Consider the following 16,561-nt stretch of genomic DNA (forward strand, 5'->3'; position numbering starts at 1 on the left):
GTTCCTTGGGTACCTCCAACTTCAGCTTCAACGCTGGCCAATTTTGGCCACTCATAACAAGAGAGGGTAGTGTGGCCTAATGCAAAGATCCCACGATGGAATCGAGGAGCCCTGCCTTCAAATTCTGACTCTGCCCTTTATGGGTTGTATAACTTTGAGCATTTTTTTTTTTTACTTTTCTGAGCCTCCTTACTCATAAAATGGGTAAATACCTAATTCACAGAATGTTATAAATACTGAATGAGACATGTAAAATCATCTAGAACAGCTCTTGGTCTATAGGCCCTCATCCCCTATACACATTAAAAGTTTGTTGATTGAATGTCACCGATGGCCTGTCAATAATCAAAGTACTAGCTTCCTAATGAAGGTCACATATCTTGTTTCTCAGAAAAATTGCCGCTAGCCTTATATTAGATAATATAGAGGGGGATTACTTTGGTTGCCTCTGTCCTGGCCACTAAAATGGTTGAAAGTACAAAGACTGGGGCCATGGGGGTAGGGGCAGAAGAAGGAGGAGACTCCTCTTGGGATAAAGGTTGATCAGGTGGAGATGGCCCCCAGAACCCTGCATGATTGAGGCCCACTAATGGTGGGCCCTCAGGTGGAGGCTGCCTTCAGGCCAAGTGACACAGAGAAGACAAGACAGACCCTCTCTTTGTATATGTTGGGAGGTTGTCGCCAAGGACTTCACTGGCAGGCCTATCTGAGGCCGGGTTCCCTCAAGGTTTCTCAGCTGCTCTGAAAACAGGAAGGAAGGCAAGCTCCCAGCCTACTGTCATTGCGTACCGAGACACCAGAGAGCAGTAATCTGGATTCTTTGGTTCTGTCTACACTGGCAGAGCAGATTGGTATAGCATATAATCAACAGGTTATTTGTTGATCTGGAAGTAGAGAAAGCCTCTCATCAGGGAGGCTTTGGGCTTTTGGTTTTGCACTCTGATAAATATTTTACATATATTATCTCTTTCCATTCTTGGAAGAATCCTATGAGTAGGTACGCTTGATACAAATAAGAAATTCACAGGTTGAAGCAAATTCACCTCTGCCTCATCTTCTCTTTTCCCTTTCCCCTTTTCCCTCTACCAGCACCAGCACCTTTCCAAAGCCTTTGGTAAAAGCCAACAGGCATGTGATACCCTATAATTTGACAAAGCCCCCACTCTTCCTGCTAAGTAGATGGCCTGACTGCCAGCGTTCCTCTTGTCTTTTGAAGATGTCTCCCCCGCCACTTTCCCCTTAGCCCTTGCCGGAGGTTTGCTGCTGCTGCATGGGGCACTGGTTTCTGTCTGTTTCATTTTCAGCTGTACAGGAACATGGCATTTGGAATCCGTGAGGCTAGTGTTCCTGCCTGGCTCTGCCACTTCCTGGTTAGACAAGTTATTTCAGTTCTTTGACCCTTCATTTCTTCTTCTACAAAACGGGCATATTATTTTCTACCCAGCAGAGTTGTGAAGCTCACGTGGCAAATGCGAAGCACCAAGCAGGTGTTTAACACGTGGGAAGCGCTCCCTCACTGTTCTATCTTGTTGCTAGGAGACACACTCACTGGGAGACTCGTTCCCCAAAGGCTGCAGGGGTAGGGACAGGAGCAGTGTGCGGGTCTATCCCAGGCAGCCAATATTTTTTGAAGAAAATAAAACTAACAATGTTTTAATGACTTCTGGACTGCTTTTTCTGCATCCCTCTTCCTGAGTTTTTTTTGGCCCACCATTTCTTTCCTTCTCATAATCACCTTTCAGCTGGAGATGACTAATCCTTAACCAGTTGTCCTGAGGCTGGTTTCCAGGTCCACGGAACTCCTAGGTTCACTGTCAGGCTCTAAACTACCCCGGTGAACCTGTTCTTGAGGCAGAAGCCCCTTATCTGGGCTCCAAGGGACTCTCAGTCACATGGAGGAGCGGCAAACAGCAGTAGTGACACCATGGGTTGATTCTATTTCTGGGCTTTCTTAATTTCCCTCTGCTTTCTAAGAAAATAATATTGATTAGTAGTTGAATCTTTTCATTTGACAGATGAGGGGAAAATGAGACAAATTAAAAATGTTCTTTTATATTTGTCAGCAATTTAGGGCTGGATTCAGTCACCATCCTGACAGCCTATGAATAGCCTGTCTTCAAGGATGTCCACAAGAAAAACGAAGCTAGCTGCTGGGCATTTTCACCAGCAAAGGCAATGAGCTTCTGGCGGCCCTTTTCTGATAATCTAGGAAGTTTTAAGGGCAGGAGACTTTTGAAGTCATCGAAACATGAAAACATTTCTTTGGACGTAGAAGGCTACAAAGAAGACACTAGAGCTATTTCTAGAAATAGGAGCCCTTGAAGTGAAGGTATTCCTCTTTGTGGTTTGGACTTTGATAATCAGGTTCCCTGAGTGGGTCATGACTCGAACAGTCAGTTAGGCCTCTCTCAGCCCAGTGAAGCAGACGCTGCCCACATGACCGTGCTCTGTGTTGTGTTGAGGGAGTCGAATGATATGGGGGCCATGCTGGGCCAGTGGGCAGGAGACTCCCCTCCAGCCCCAGTTCTCATACACACTAGAATGTGATACCACAAGAGTTACTTGGGGACTCCCAGACTCAGTTTCCTCATCCTACAATGAAGGGCTCGGAACGATGGATTTCTGCGGTTTCTCCAAGCTCCGTGAACAACTTGAGATAACGGGATACAGGGCAGGGTCGGAGGGCCCACGTGCACCACAACCAGTGCCGTGTAGAAGTGTGGGCCCAAGTATTGCCAGGGCTGCCATTTTTTACAGAGATGCCAGAAATGTGTTTTTACGTAAAATCGCCTGATTATTAGAGTTGGCAACCAGTTCAACTCTTTAAAAGAACACTGTACAGGCCAAAACCCACACATCCAGGGAGAACTGTGCCTGGCCAACAGGCTACTTCAGTACACTAGGTGTACATTTTCATAAGGTTCATCTCAACTAAAAAACAAAAACAAATGATCTCACTTAATACCATGGGTTTGCTGGGTTACTGGTGGTGGTATTGCTATGACTACTAAAGATAGTAGACTGGTGCCAGGTTATTAAGGGAAATAGTAATCTAGCACAACCAGACAGGTATGATAGCAACACAGGAAGGGCAAATGCAACTTGAGCTGAATGACGACTGTTAGTAATAATACCGAGACTACTTTATCTGTTAACATTTTACATTATTTGAATCCCAAGTGCTTTTGGATGTTTAGTAATTGTGTTAACTAAAGTTTAGATCAAAGGTTTCGGGCTTCCCTGGTGGCGCAGTGGTTGAGAGTCCGCCTGCCGATGCAGGGGACACGGGTTCGTGCCCCGGTCTGGGAAGATCCCACATGCCGCGAAGCAGCTGGGCCCGTGAGCCGTGGCTGCTGAGCCGGCGCGTCCGGAGTCTGTGCTCCGCAACAGGAGAGGCCACAACAGTGAGAGGCCCGCGTACCGCAAAACAACAACAGCAAAAAAAAAAAACAAAACAAAGGTTTCAAAAAGAAAAATAAAAGCCAAGGTAGGTAGGCTTAGTTCTAAGGCCAGGATGTCCAGTCCTGTAAGGGACCAGTGACTGTCACCTCACAGGTGCTGCAGAGGCCATCTGTGTTACCTGCACACCCAGCTGCCCTGGCCCATCAGAGAGCTTGTCACCACATCGAATCCACCCTGCATGCTGTCCCCTGCTCTCACTGTTCACTGGAATGGCACTCGGTGACCGGCAGGCACAGAGCTGTGGATGGCAGGGGCTCTTCCAAGAGGAGGTGGTGACCCCTCTGGTACAAGGGAGCGTGAGCCCCCAGCAGTCAGGAAGCAGGCTTTATAAATAGCTGTTTCTGTTCTCTGAGGGTGACTCCTGTGCCCGCTGTTCTTGCCAACAGATTTGTCTTGGCTCAGCTCAAGGGGCGAGGTATTCCCTGGCTTTTTTCCATACTAGGGACAAGACTGGTGTTCATGGCGCTCAGAAAAATCTAGGGTGGTGAATGGACGGGAGGACTGGAGACCAGAGTCCAGGAGGGGGTGGGCAGAGGTATGGGGAACAAGAAAGAGGGGAGAGCTCAAGAAGGGTCTAAAGAAAATGAAAAGATCAAGAAAGGAGGGAGAAACCCGCCTAGCATGTATTTTATAGTATATAGATCGAATCCTCTTAATAACCTATGAAGACACTTCTGAAGTCATTTTCATGTGTGAAAAGCTACCTGCAAAATCACAGATGACAGAGTGTTTGCACTTAAGGGAACTTTGGGGTCCAGGGGTTCCCAGCCAGGAGATCACAGGTTGCAAGGAATATTCCAAAGTATGGAAGGAGTCCATGAGTTGCTGTCAGCATTTCATAATATGTAATAGTACTTGGGCATTTACTCATAACAAAGACTGCACAGACTAACTAGTGGGTTAAAGTGTTTTGTGATGTGAAATGGAATAAAATCAATTACATCGGTTACTCCTGGCAACCAGAGGAACTGATTGAATGGCAAATGGATATTGTTGATTCATAAAGATGGAAAATGAATGATTACTTAGAACAGCCTTACGGCTGACAGAAATCTTATTCAGTATGGCACCCATGGTGGGGGCTGGCGGTGAAGAATAAATAAAAATAGTGCACTATTGGACAGTATCTGGGCGCATGCGGAACCGTCACTCCATACCAGCTCCGGATGGTACTTCCTTTCTGAACCGTAGCAGCCTTCTCAGGGTACAGATGAGGAAACTGAGGCCAGTCCTCGAGGATGCAGTGGCTGGAATTCAAACCCCAGCTCCCAGCTTCCCATCCTTATCCCTTACGTTTCCACTCCCCCCGCCCCTCCTCCGGCTATGCCCCAAAGGCATCTGAGAGAAGTGGAAAGGTCAGCCAAATCCACAAGAGCTGGTGACTGCAAAGCTGCGGCCATTCTCATGCCTGCCTGTGGGCTGGCTTTGATCACATCTACTGCTCAGGCCACGGGAAGGCCACGAGCTCCAGCTCGAGGTTGGCCGGCTTGTTGCTCAGGACCCCACGGTGCTTTTCCCCACAGAGCGTGCAGTCTGGGTCTCCCTATTGGTCTCCAGTCTCCACTGTTGCCCCAGAGTAACAAAGGGCCAAACCCACTGGCCTCATCCACAGCAGTCTCTCTACCCCCTTCAAGGGTAATTCTAAGCTGCAGAGAATCTGCTCCCTCTGAGCAGTGACCCTTCACCCGCACACAAGACAGTTTGTTTCCGTGGACTAGGGACAGAGTCTCCTTTGGTCGGTGCTCCCGAATTCTGCCCGGCACCCGACAGTATCTCCTGCTAAGGGCAGGACTCCAGCACGAAGCCAGCCAAAGTCTGAAACCGGATCCTCCCCCAGGGCAGCACCCGGGGACACACGTGTGTGCAGGCACACACCCAGGCCCAAACAGGGAGGCTTCTCTCAGGCTCTCCATCCACGGGTACCGAGCACACTCACGGCCTCTGATGCTCTGAGGCCCCGGGGTCTCTCCGAAGCCCGACATGAGAACCGCCACAGTGATGGGAATGCCACCACATGGTCCTGCCACTTTGGGGGCGACCCTCAGGAGAGACAGCTGGTGAGGCAGCTAGGGTTTTCCTCTCCTGAGGGCCTGAGTGTCTAGAGTGTCTTGCAGTCAGTATCCGTCCTTGCCAAGAGAAAACAGTTACCTTCCCCCATCCAAAAACGTAAAAATAAAAATAAAATAAAAATCTCACCGAGTTTGGCTGTTTTTAGCAATCCTTTCTCCCTTTGAAGATTTATTTGTGGAATGAAAATCCCCTTCAGGCCCATTTGGCTGAGGCTACGGGGCTCTGAATAAGCTCGCTCGCAGTTTGCAGACAGCAAAATCGAATACGGGGACCAAAAGCAATCCTGCTCCCGGAGGGAAAGGGGCAGAGGCAGATGCGTGTGGGGTCTCTAAGGTTCTGTAACGACTGCTTAGCTGTTGTACGGTTTTTGATTCCCAGCTACGCTTTGCCAGCACTCACACATCCATCGGCCCAGGAAGCTGCTATCCGAAGGCAGGAGGGGACGGTTAGGGCCGAGTGGGGAGGACGGCTGATTAGAACATAGCCCTGAACACCTGGAGAAGGTCTAGGCTGAGGAAGCCCTCAGAAGCTCTTGCTGAGGAAGGCCACTTCCTGGGTCCTGACCAACCAAGGTTAGAAACGGAAGAACTGTCTGGGGGAGTAGGAGGCAAGCCCCCAAAGCAGGTCCACACCCTCACCCTACCGTAATTCACCGACCAGCATTCCCAGGGAGGCTCCGAGACAGACGGCAGAGCTTCCCCTCCCTCTCCATGCCCTCCAATCCAGCTCACCCCCAGCTGTTGGGAATCCCTCAGTCCCCACTTATCCAGTGTCTATTTTGTGCTGGACCTGCACTGGCTCCTTTAGGAACCAAAGGGTCCCCTCACGTGGTCCTCACACCTGTCTTCTGTGGTGGGTGCTATGTGGTTAGTTTGCAGATGCGTCTGAGGCTGCTGCTTCTTGGCGAATGCGCAACTGGCCTCGAGTGGTATCGTGGTGTCTGAGGGGTGCTGGCTGAATGTCTCTCCCTCCCACGACCGGCCTTTCTGAGCTCGAGGCGCTGCCCCACTTGTGACAGGTCAGGTTACAAAAGTTCCATGCTTAAGCCAGTTGTTTGTCACTCGGAGCACATTTTCCCATAGAAACAATGTTATGTTGAGATTGGGTTCTCAGAGTAACGACCAAAGGCAATAAGCCTGTTAGGTATCCGATGTCTAGTTTTGGAGACAGCTTGGTAGAGCTGAAAAAGCCCTGGTTAGAAGCCAGAAAGGCCTGGGTTCCAGCCCCAGGTCAGTCACTTACTTGCTATGTGGCCTGGGGCAACTCATTTAGTCTCTTTTCCTTAGTTTCTTCATCTTTGAATTGGTATGATATTCCCTACCTTGCAGGGGTTGTTGGGAATATCAGTTGAGAATGTATACGTGGGTCCTCTGACATACACTCAAATAATGAAGCAACAGAACTCCACTGCCACGTATAAAACTGGCTTTGTGGCCTCATGGATTCTGAGTCCCAACTTGAAACACAAACGGCACGTCTTTCCTGCTGAATTTGGATTGGAGAATATTTGCTTTCCTCAACTTCCTGGAAAAGAAACATGGGGACTCTTCCACCCTAAAATCCCTGGTGGCCACCCTGAAATCTGGGCTGGAGTTCTGAATAGACTGGGACTGGAGGTGCCAGAGGGAAGTAAGAAGCAGAAGAGGTAGGAAGGGGAGGAAAGGGCACGACTTAAGTATGCATCGTATTTCTTCCTTTGGCTTTCATAAAACTGCATGATGATCTGGTTACTTTCTCCGAAGTTTCCTGTGCCTTCCACACCATGAGCCAGTTGGATGCTTCCTGGTCAGAATTAAATACAGAGTAAGGCAGTTCCCTCCTTGCTCCCTCTACCTTTTAAATCATGAAATTGTTAGCAAGGCAAGTCAACAATTCATTTGATGGGGCAGATACCTGAACAAATACCCTCTTCCCATCTTTATTCCATCTTCTTCCTGTGCTGCTTAGAAAAAATCTTAAATAGGAAAGCATCAGCCAGAGCCTCCCTCTGCCTGAGAAGACTGCAGTATACACCGCCAGCAAAATCCTTTCTTTTTCGCCCTTTTGAAAATCTCATCCGTATGCTCTCGGCTTTGCTTCCACTCTGACGTCTGTGACTTCTTCTACTTATGTACACACTCCTAACACCTGTTTCAGTGACTGTGATCATGTGAACTTGTCACCCTGACCTAGCATGGCGTTCTGAACCCAGGCCTTTCTGTGTGTTCTACCCACCACATCTCTGCTGTCTCGGAGGTCATGCTTGTCTCCCCTGTTCACTTTGCCCCCTCGCTGTGCAGTTGGCAAACGTGTCCCCACTGTGGATATGACCCCACTGCCAGTCCCTCGGAGAACTGCTTAGCACCCCCTTTGCCAGGCCTCTTATTTCTAGCTCACACCTGCTGCCCTTCTGTGGGTTGTGATTTTAGAGTTTCATCTGAGCATTCTACTTTATCCCCTTTAAATCTCATTTTAAAGCTCTCCTGTTTAGTCTTCAAGTCTCCGGCCAAAAATATTTTTCTTGGTTTATGTGACAAGCTCCCAATTCCTTGCCAAGGGGCCCAGCGTCCAAATCCACGGTCCCGAGGAACAGGCGTTCTCAGCTCAGTTCCAGAGCAGCCCGTGTTCCCCACACACGCATGCCTGTTTCCTCAAAAATCTTGACTAACGGCTGAGGAAGAGACTAGAGCATCACCTCGGCACCATGTCCCTTAGTTTCCTACCCAAGATACCAGAGTCACCTGAGATACTAACCAGGATTCCTCCGGATGAGTGACTTGTTCCCACACCCATGGCCAGAAGGGAGAAATAGTCTATGGGTTATTTGAGCATGTTCACTCCTTTTTGTCTTTAATGCAGGGGTTTTCACTAACGTGAATTCAGCAAAATACTGGTCTCACAAGATGCTCTGGGGTATGGGGATTCTGTGGTCAACTAAATTTGGGAGACTAAATAATTTATCCTGCTCTTGCATGGTCTCAATAGGTTAGAATCTACATATACTAAAGGCTCTACATTATCATACAGAAAAGAAATAGATTTAACTTTGAATTTTCCCATGACTGAGCTCCCCTGTCTTCCTGTGCCTCTCCTTTTAACATCCCGTGGGATGCACTCTAACCAATGCTAACTGCTTGAAGAAGACAACCTGATAGTGACTCCCATAGGCGCTCATCAAACCTCATGATGATCCTGTTAGCTGTTCTACTTTCCCTTCTCCAGAAGGTCCAAATCTATCTCCTTTGGGTACAATCTCATGCTTTAATTTTTTTTCTCCCCAAAAGGGACTGGGCCTTCCCTCTTTATTTCTATGTTATATCTACTTATTAATCAGACTCTGATTCTGCTGTATGTTCTCTTTGACCTTCTGAGTGCCTTTTCTTTCTGGATCATTTCTTTTAGGATGTCTAAGAACCCTTCATCAATGCAAAGACACTGACCTCTTAGGTTTCCTCAAGCCTATTCATTCTCTCCTTCGGTAGGAGACCAGTTTACATTTGCAACACCAATAATTTGTGACCATGGTGGAGCAAAAAAGAGAAAAAAAGTAATTGGCCCCCATCATATCCCTGAGTTTATATTTCCTGGGCATCAGTGTGACAACTTGGAGGCCTACAGATCTTCTGAGGCTTGGAAAGGTGTTTGACTTGCACAGTGGTTTTTAAAATTGGAAGATATTTTACATAAACACCTGGAGCCCAGCTTCTCTTGAGAAATCAGATCTGTTAACACTGGGTTGCTTTCCAACCTGGCAACAATTGACCAGAGCTGAGTACTGGCTGCTCCCACTACACAGGGTATGTGCTCTCCACTTTGCCAGAGTTACCACCACTCCTTAAAGCTTTATTTCCTCCCACTTCCCTCATTTACATTAACTGCCTGTCTCTGCTGACATTTGGATTTGTGACCCCTCATATAGACCTCTGTAGTTTCCTCCTGGGAATCTTCCTAAAAGCTGCCTCAAAAGTGTCTCTCCCACTTCCTTCCCAATCTGATCCTTTCCATCTGTGCTCTGGTACCTTTGGTTATGAGTCCTAATATGTGTCTGGTTTGAAGGTCTGACCAGCTGCAGGACAGTAAGAGTTGAAGCTGTTGGTATTTGTAAAGATCATGTGCACAGAAATGAAATATCAACCCAAGCCCACATTTTCGGGGGAAATTTTTTTTCAGTTGTTCTATGTTTATAAATCAGGTATAACCTGGTAAGTTATCAACTATTCAGCAATCATGGAACACCAAGTAACGAACTTGTCCTTTAACTACTGCAGAAGTAGCTTAAGTTCATGTTTACCTTGCCCCTGAATTTCCCACTTTGCACACATGGATGGTTATTATGAATGTTAACATTATACTATTAAGTCTTGATAATTAAGGGACAAGTTATCCAGTCCCCAGATCTCTTCTTCTTTTCTAACCCATCGACTTACTGTTGGTCATTTAATTTTTCTGTAGTACACTCATCTCCAGCTGGGTGGGGAACACGATTATAAGTACAAATCATGAACCAGGCCATCAGCTCAAGCTGGAGGGCATCCTGTTGTATTATCCTCACCCCCAACCCTGCACGTGTTTGCAGAAACCCTGATTATAAGCAGCCTCCATCCCTCTCCCTACCCAAGTTCAGGGACGAGGTGGGACAGAAGACAAAAGGGAGAACCTGATTAACTAGAATGCTCTGTGTTGACGGTTCCAATAAAAGTTTCACTGAAACTAACAGTTTGGGGTTTTAATTTATCCATGACATTCCTACCACCTCTTGCCCTACGGTAACCCAAAGCTGGAGATTACAGACACACTTTCAGCTCATTGAGTTCAAAGGCAAGGTAAGGTACTTGTCTTGATTGGCACTTTGGAATGCTCTCCAAAACGGTCCACTTTCAAGATTAAAGGGACTCTTCGTTCAACAGAATAGAAAACATCTTGTTACTAGACAGTGAGGAATTTCAACCTAAGTGTAGGTTCAATAAACATGAATATTCAGCAATTATGTTAAGTCCCTGATACTTTGGCAACTTGAGGCTATAAGAACACTCTTGGAACGAGGAGAGCCCCTCGTTCATTGAAGAGCATTAGAAGATCGGGAAAAGGCTTTCTTAGTAAAATGTGAAGTGGTAAGGCAAAAAAAACAAAAAACAAATAAAAAAACCCCCCACCACTCCTACAATCTTCAAAGTAGAGATCTGTAATCTTCAAAGCAGAGCTCTGAAGACCTTTCTCAGAGTGATGTTTGTAGAAGGGATGCTTATACTGGGAAGGGGGTTAAAACCTAAAATCCAGTCCAAAGCTAAGATTCTATATGTTGTTATTATAGGTAAGAATCACAGCACTATGCATTTAAGTGAGAGATTCTGCCGTGTACTCATATATATACTGCTGCATGTTCTCCTGACAAATTCCTGTATAACGAATAGCATCATACCAGCACCTGAAACATTTCAAATCCATTTATTTATCTCCTCTAATTCTCATAAGCATCTTGTGAGATCATTGTAATTTCCATTTACGCGCCAGAAAATTAAGAATCAGAGCAGTGACTAACTCGTGAGGGATTAGCATCTACATTTCACATAAGGGTGACATAGCCTGAGATATGGAGTTGGAAAGCCATTTGCTCAGGGTTTCTTGAGAGATAATTCACTTATTTCACTAAAGAGAGTTACTGAGTTTCCTAATAAGTATAGCAAGAAGATGAATTCAGAATTTCCTTTGGCCAAATAATGAATGCAGTAAAATTTTCTTTAGCAGATGTTGATTTAAATGAGGAATTAATCACTTGAATCTTTCTTGAGAGTATCTATTACTCTTCCAAACTCCTTTTAATAAAACATGCGCAAGTATGAAGAGTTTAAGGAAAATATATTGGAATGAATATGCTGATCACATCAGCTCTAAATACAAAGATGGACTCTGTATCACAGAAATGCCCCTATACAAAAGGACAGTAATTCTCCAACGTTTTAATTAGTAAAGTACAATAGAGGGTGAATAAGATCTGATATTCTTTTCTCTGGAGCTAAAAACAAACAAACAAAAAAACACATTCTGCTAAGTTTAAAAGCCACCTAAGTCAACTTCTGCATGAGAGAATCTGAAATTGTGGGGGCAGAAAAGAGAGAATGACTTACGGACTTTTTTTTCAAAATGGATTTCTACTTCCACAAGCAAACAGCGTGCATCAAGGTTCAGAGTTTGTACGAAAGTTGGTTGGTTTCCATAGATTTTCTGGCCCTGATATGTACTAACTCCCCCAGGTTAGCAGAGCTGGTTCCCCTTATTTCTATCCTCTTCCTTCCGTTTCCCCCTGGGGTTACCTCTCCTCCTCTCTCCCTGGGTCTCTGTCTGATTTAACAGCCCGCACTATCCTAACCCTTCGGCAAGGCTCAGTATATAAAGGTCCCCGTGTTTCAGGAACCCTGACATTTTGGCTCTGGAAATACTTGGAAGAATAATTTATTCCTTCATTGATACTTTCAACGCTGATATTTTCAAAAAGCATTTGCTGACTCCCTACCTCACCATCTACCCGCTCACCTACAGGATAAAGCGCAAACTCCTGTGCAGAGCACCGAGACCCTGCTGTAGCTGCCCTCCACCTCACCTCAGAGCCACCCTCCTTTCCTCTTGTGTTCCCGTCTTCTCACACTTCTGCCCTTGGCCCAGCCTGCTTCCCTCCTCCTAGCACACACCCAGTTCCTGTCCTCATGAGTCCCCATTCTCTCTCAAGCTCACGCTCAAATGTAACCTTCTTTCTGTAGTCTCATCCCACTTTCTCAGTTAGGTGCTCCCATTCATTATTCATGTCCCCTTGTTAACACAAAGCTCACCATATTATATGGTTTTTCCATCCTTTGTGAGGGTTTGAGGGAGGGTTGGTATTGGGAGTTAAGTTGTGTTCCCCAAGAAGATCTGTTGAAGTCCTAACCCCCAGTGCCTCAGCATGTGACCTTATTTGGAAATAGGGTCTTTGCGGATGTCATCAAGTTAAGAGGAGGCCATACTGGATTAGAGTGGGCCAAATCCAATGACTGATGCCCTTATAAGAGGAGGGAAATTTGGACAGAGAGACACAGAAACACAGAGGGAGAAAGCCATGTGAAGACAGAGGCAGAGATTGGAGTGATGCAGCTACAAGTCCAGGAATGCCAAGAATTCCTGGCAACCACCAGAAGCAAGCGAAGAGGCATGGAACAGATTCTCCCTCAGAGCCTGGGAAGGAACCAACCCTGCCGACATCTTGATTTCAGACTTCTAGCCTCCAGAACTGTGAGAGAGAAATTTCTGTTGTTTTAAGCTACCCAGTTAGTGGTAATTTGTCACGGCAACCTTAGGAAACGAATACAGTTGCTAAGAGCCTCTATATATGCTCATCTTCCCAAGTAGGCCCAAGGACTTCGGCAAGTAGGGCCTGTGGTCATCCATCTTTCCTCTTGGCCCCAGCATCATGCTAACAGAATAGATGCTCAATACGTTCTGGCTGAATGAGGGCATGTGCCAGCACCACCCTTCTGGTTTTAAGTCAGTGGATCCCCAAAGGGTTCAGACCCTGCTCTGAGTGAGCAAGCTTGTGAACGAGGTAGAGAGAGTTTGGTGCCAAAATGATGACTTATAGAAGAGGAAAAATCAAAGTAGGAAAAAATGTGTCAAAAACCTTGTAGATGGGCTTCCCTGGTGGCGCAGTGATTGAGAGTCCACCTGCCGATGCAGGAGACACGGGTTCGTGCCCCAGTCCGGGAAGATCCCACATGCCGCAGAGCGGCTGGGCCTGTGAGCCATGGCCGCTGGGCCTGCGCATCTGGAGCCTGTGCTCCGCAACGGGAGAGGCCACAACAGTGAGAGGCCCGCGTACTGCAAAAAAACAAAAACAAAAACAAAAAACCTTGTAGATGGATTCTAAGAAAAAGCAGAGGCCAGGGCTGGGGGTGGGCAGGGAGGGACTCTTCAGAATATTTTAGAGTGCATTTTGAAACAAGTGCTAGGTGATGATGAGGTCCCAGAGATGTCATCCTAGACTGAGAAATTAAGGGCACTTGGGGGTAAGGTGGGAATAATGGAGCAAGCAAACAGTAAGACTGGCCCCATGTTTGGGAAGGAGAACTTTATAAAGGGCCCTGAAGGCAAAGCAGGGGCATTTAAATTCTATAAAATGGGACGTGGGTTGTGGCAGCAGATTCTCGTGGGGCAGAAACGGGACGAAAGCCACGAGCAGCTCCAGGTAGGGTGGGCCTGAGAGGGAAGCGCATCAGGATGGGCCAGGGGGCTGCTGAGGACTTGCTGAGGAGCAGTCATCTTGGGGCCCAAGTGGGAACTGAGGAATAAAGCGGGTGAGAGGTCTCTTGGGGACCCCTGGTCATTCGTGGGGTGGGAAGCAGGGGCTCCCATTTGGTAGCACAATGACTCACTCCTGGGCTCAGAGGAGATGATGTGTTTGTCAGCCCAGATGAATGAGGCTGTCTTCTGTTTTTAGAAATCTTGCAAGACATTCCACAATACTTCTCTCAATAACTCATTTTAGCCTTTAATATGTCTCCAAGCCAGGAGATTCTTCCTCCCATTCCAAACGGCAATTCCTCACTTTAGAAGTACATTCTTCCCCTCGCATTCTTTCCTGAGCTGAGAGGAAGAGTAAGGAGGTGTGGTCACTATTTCCTGTTGTCAATCCTTCACACCCTTGAGGCCCGCTCCCAACACATTCTCTGCTTCTCCTCTCCAGGAAAAATGATTTTTTAAAAATTTTTTCTCATGGGCCTTGTTAATTGTCTCTGTGGCTCTTCTCTTGTCTCTTTCCTGAGTGCGTCTTTGGTCATGGGGCACCAAACTGGGCATTCACGGAGGCAGGAAGTGTAGTGGGCCGAGTGGAAGCTGTGGAGTCAGACAGACTAGGTTTGAATAGCCACTCCCCTAATTAGTTGTACATTCTTGAGCAAGTTGTATAATCTCTCTGAGCCTCAATATTCTCATCTGTAAAATGGAGCAATAATATTTATGTGCTCCTTGGAGAGTTGTACCAGTTAAAAATAATACACATAAAACTCTTGAAAGCATTCAATAAATGATGGCTCCTATTGTTAGTATGAGTTGGAGCAATGCTGATTATACTGGGCTTATCGCCTTCGTGAGCACTTCAATACAGCCTGATAGTCATGCATGCTTAAAAAACTACACCACTGCACAGCCCAGATGGTAATTCTTGCTATCTCTGATGGTCACATAAAACACAAACTGGTCTTTTTCAGATATAGCAAAACTATGTACAGGACCAGGAACTGTGCTAAGAGAATTATATCTTTTTATTTATTTTTTTTTGAGAGAATGATATCCTTTTATTTGCTCTCCACAGAAGTAGAACTGCATAACATATCAAGTAGTTATTTCATTTGCAAAGGGACTTGAGTAATACCATCTTTAAAACTCTCATATTAACTGAACAAAATCACTGGAATTTTTTTAATTGGAAAAGACAATAAAACTCCCACTGCAGATAAACTCACTCCAATCAGCTCCTTTATATCATTTGTCTTTTATAACCTGTAAGTGCTACTGGGTTAATAATGTTTTGTTTTGTTTTGTTTTGTTTTGCGGTACACGGGCCTCTCACTGCTGTGGCCTCTCCCGTTGCGACGCACAGGCTCAGCGGCCATGGCTCTCGGGCCCAGCCGCTCCGTGGCATGTGGGATCTTCCCGGACCGGGGCACGAACCCGTGTCCACTGCATCGGCAGGCGGACTCTCAACCACTGCGCCACCAGGGAAGCCCTGGGTTAATAATGTTTTAACCCAGTGTATACCGTGTGATCTTAAGTAAATAAAATTGTGCAGCAAAGTGCTGAAGGAAAATACATTAGAATGCTAATAACGTTTATTTTTGGGGGGGGGTACAATAGGATTTATTTTTCTACAACAAGCCTTTATTTGAATAAGGAAAATTTGTTTAAAAAATAGTACATAACACTTTATAAGGACATATTATCATAATTATTTTAAAATACGTATATCAAGTAAACTGCTGGAATGCACAAAAATGGCAATATTATGTTTTTGAGTGATGGGAATATGAGTGATTGGTTTTTCCTTTAACTTTTCTGAACTTTACAAATTATTTATAATGATTTTGAAATATATTATATCATACTATATGATATATTATTAAATTATATAATGATACCTGTACTGTTATTTTATTGAAGATACTCTGTCAAGATAAATGAAAAAAGTGCCATGTTTTTTTCATGACTCCTACCCTATGACCAATAGATATTTACCTGTCCCTCTTAGAGAATTTCCAAATCTCATAGTTTTAAGGGCTTTTCTGAGTCATTTAACATGACTATTATCTATGTGGGTTCTGTCTTTGTAATAATAAGAATGTTAGTAATAATAATAGCTGGCATTGACGTGCCGAACCTCTGTAACAAGCATTTTAAATGCACTGTTTCATTGGATCTTCAAAATAATTCTACGAGGTAAGGCACTTGTGGTAGGTGGAATGATATCCTGAAGATGTCCATGTTCTAACCCCTGGAACCTGTGACTATGAATATGTTACGTTACGTGGCAAAGGGCAATTGAGGTTGCAGTTGGAATTTAAACTGGCAGTCAGCTGACCTTGAGGGGTGAGATTATCCTGGGTTATCCGAGTGAATCCAATGTAATCACAAGAATCCTTTAAGGGGAAGAGGGATGCAATGTGAGAAAGACTTAACTGGCCATGGCTGGCTTTAAAGATGGAAGGTGGCTACAAGCCAAGGAACGTGGTCAGTCTCTAGATGCAGGAAAAGGCAAGGCAATTTATTCTCCCCTAGAGCCTCCAGAAAGGAATGCTACCCTGATGTGACCTTGATTTTAGCCCAGTGAGACCTATTTCAGACTTCTGCCCTCCAAAACTGTGATGTAATAAATGTGTGTTGTTTTAAACCGCTAGTTTGCGGTAATGTTACAGCAGTCATAGGAAACTAATATAGTATTATATTCCAATTTTACAGGTAAGCAGACTGAAGTTTAGAAGAGTAGCTTGGTCAAGATCACATACAAGTGGTTAGTGCACCTCCAGAATCT

At 45.6% G+C, this 16,561-nt stretch overlaps 1 protein-coding gene across 2 annotated transcripts in view; it reads right to left on the reverse strand.

The window, feature by feature from the left end:
- Window positions 1-16,561, reverse strand: part of DGKG (diacylglycerol kinase gamma) — a 212,015-nt gene that overhangs the window by 65,729 nt on the left and 129,725 nt on the right. Inside the window, exon 20 of one of the 2 annotated variants that reach the window (XM_033855609.2) lies at window positions 13,353-14,370. The exons of the other annotated variant lie outside the window; for it this stretch is intronic. Coding sequence (XP_033711500.1) covers window positions 14,235-14,370 — 136 coding nt within the window. The 3' untranslated portion in view covers window positions 13,353-14,234. Of the gene's footprint in view, window positions 1-13,352; window positions 14,371-16,561 lie in introns of those variants that run through there. 2 annotated transcript variants of the gene reach the window in all.

Source organism: Tursiops truncatus, chromosome 4 (genome assembly GCF_011762595.2).
Source record: "Tursiops truncatus isolate mTurTru1 chromosome 4, mTurTru1.mat.Y, whole genome shotgun sequence".
In the NCBI taxonomy this organism is placed as follows: domain Eukaryota; kingdom Metazoa; phylum Chordata; class Mammalia; order Artiodactyla; family Delphinidae; genus Tursiops; species Tursiops truncatus.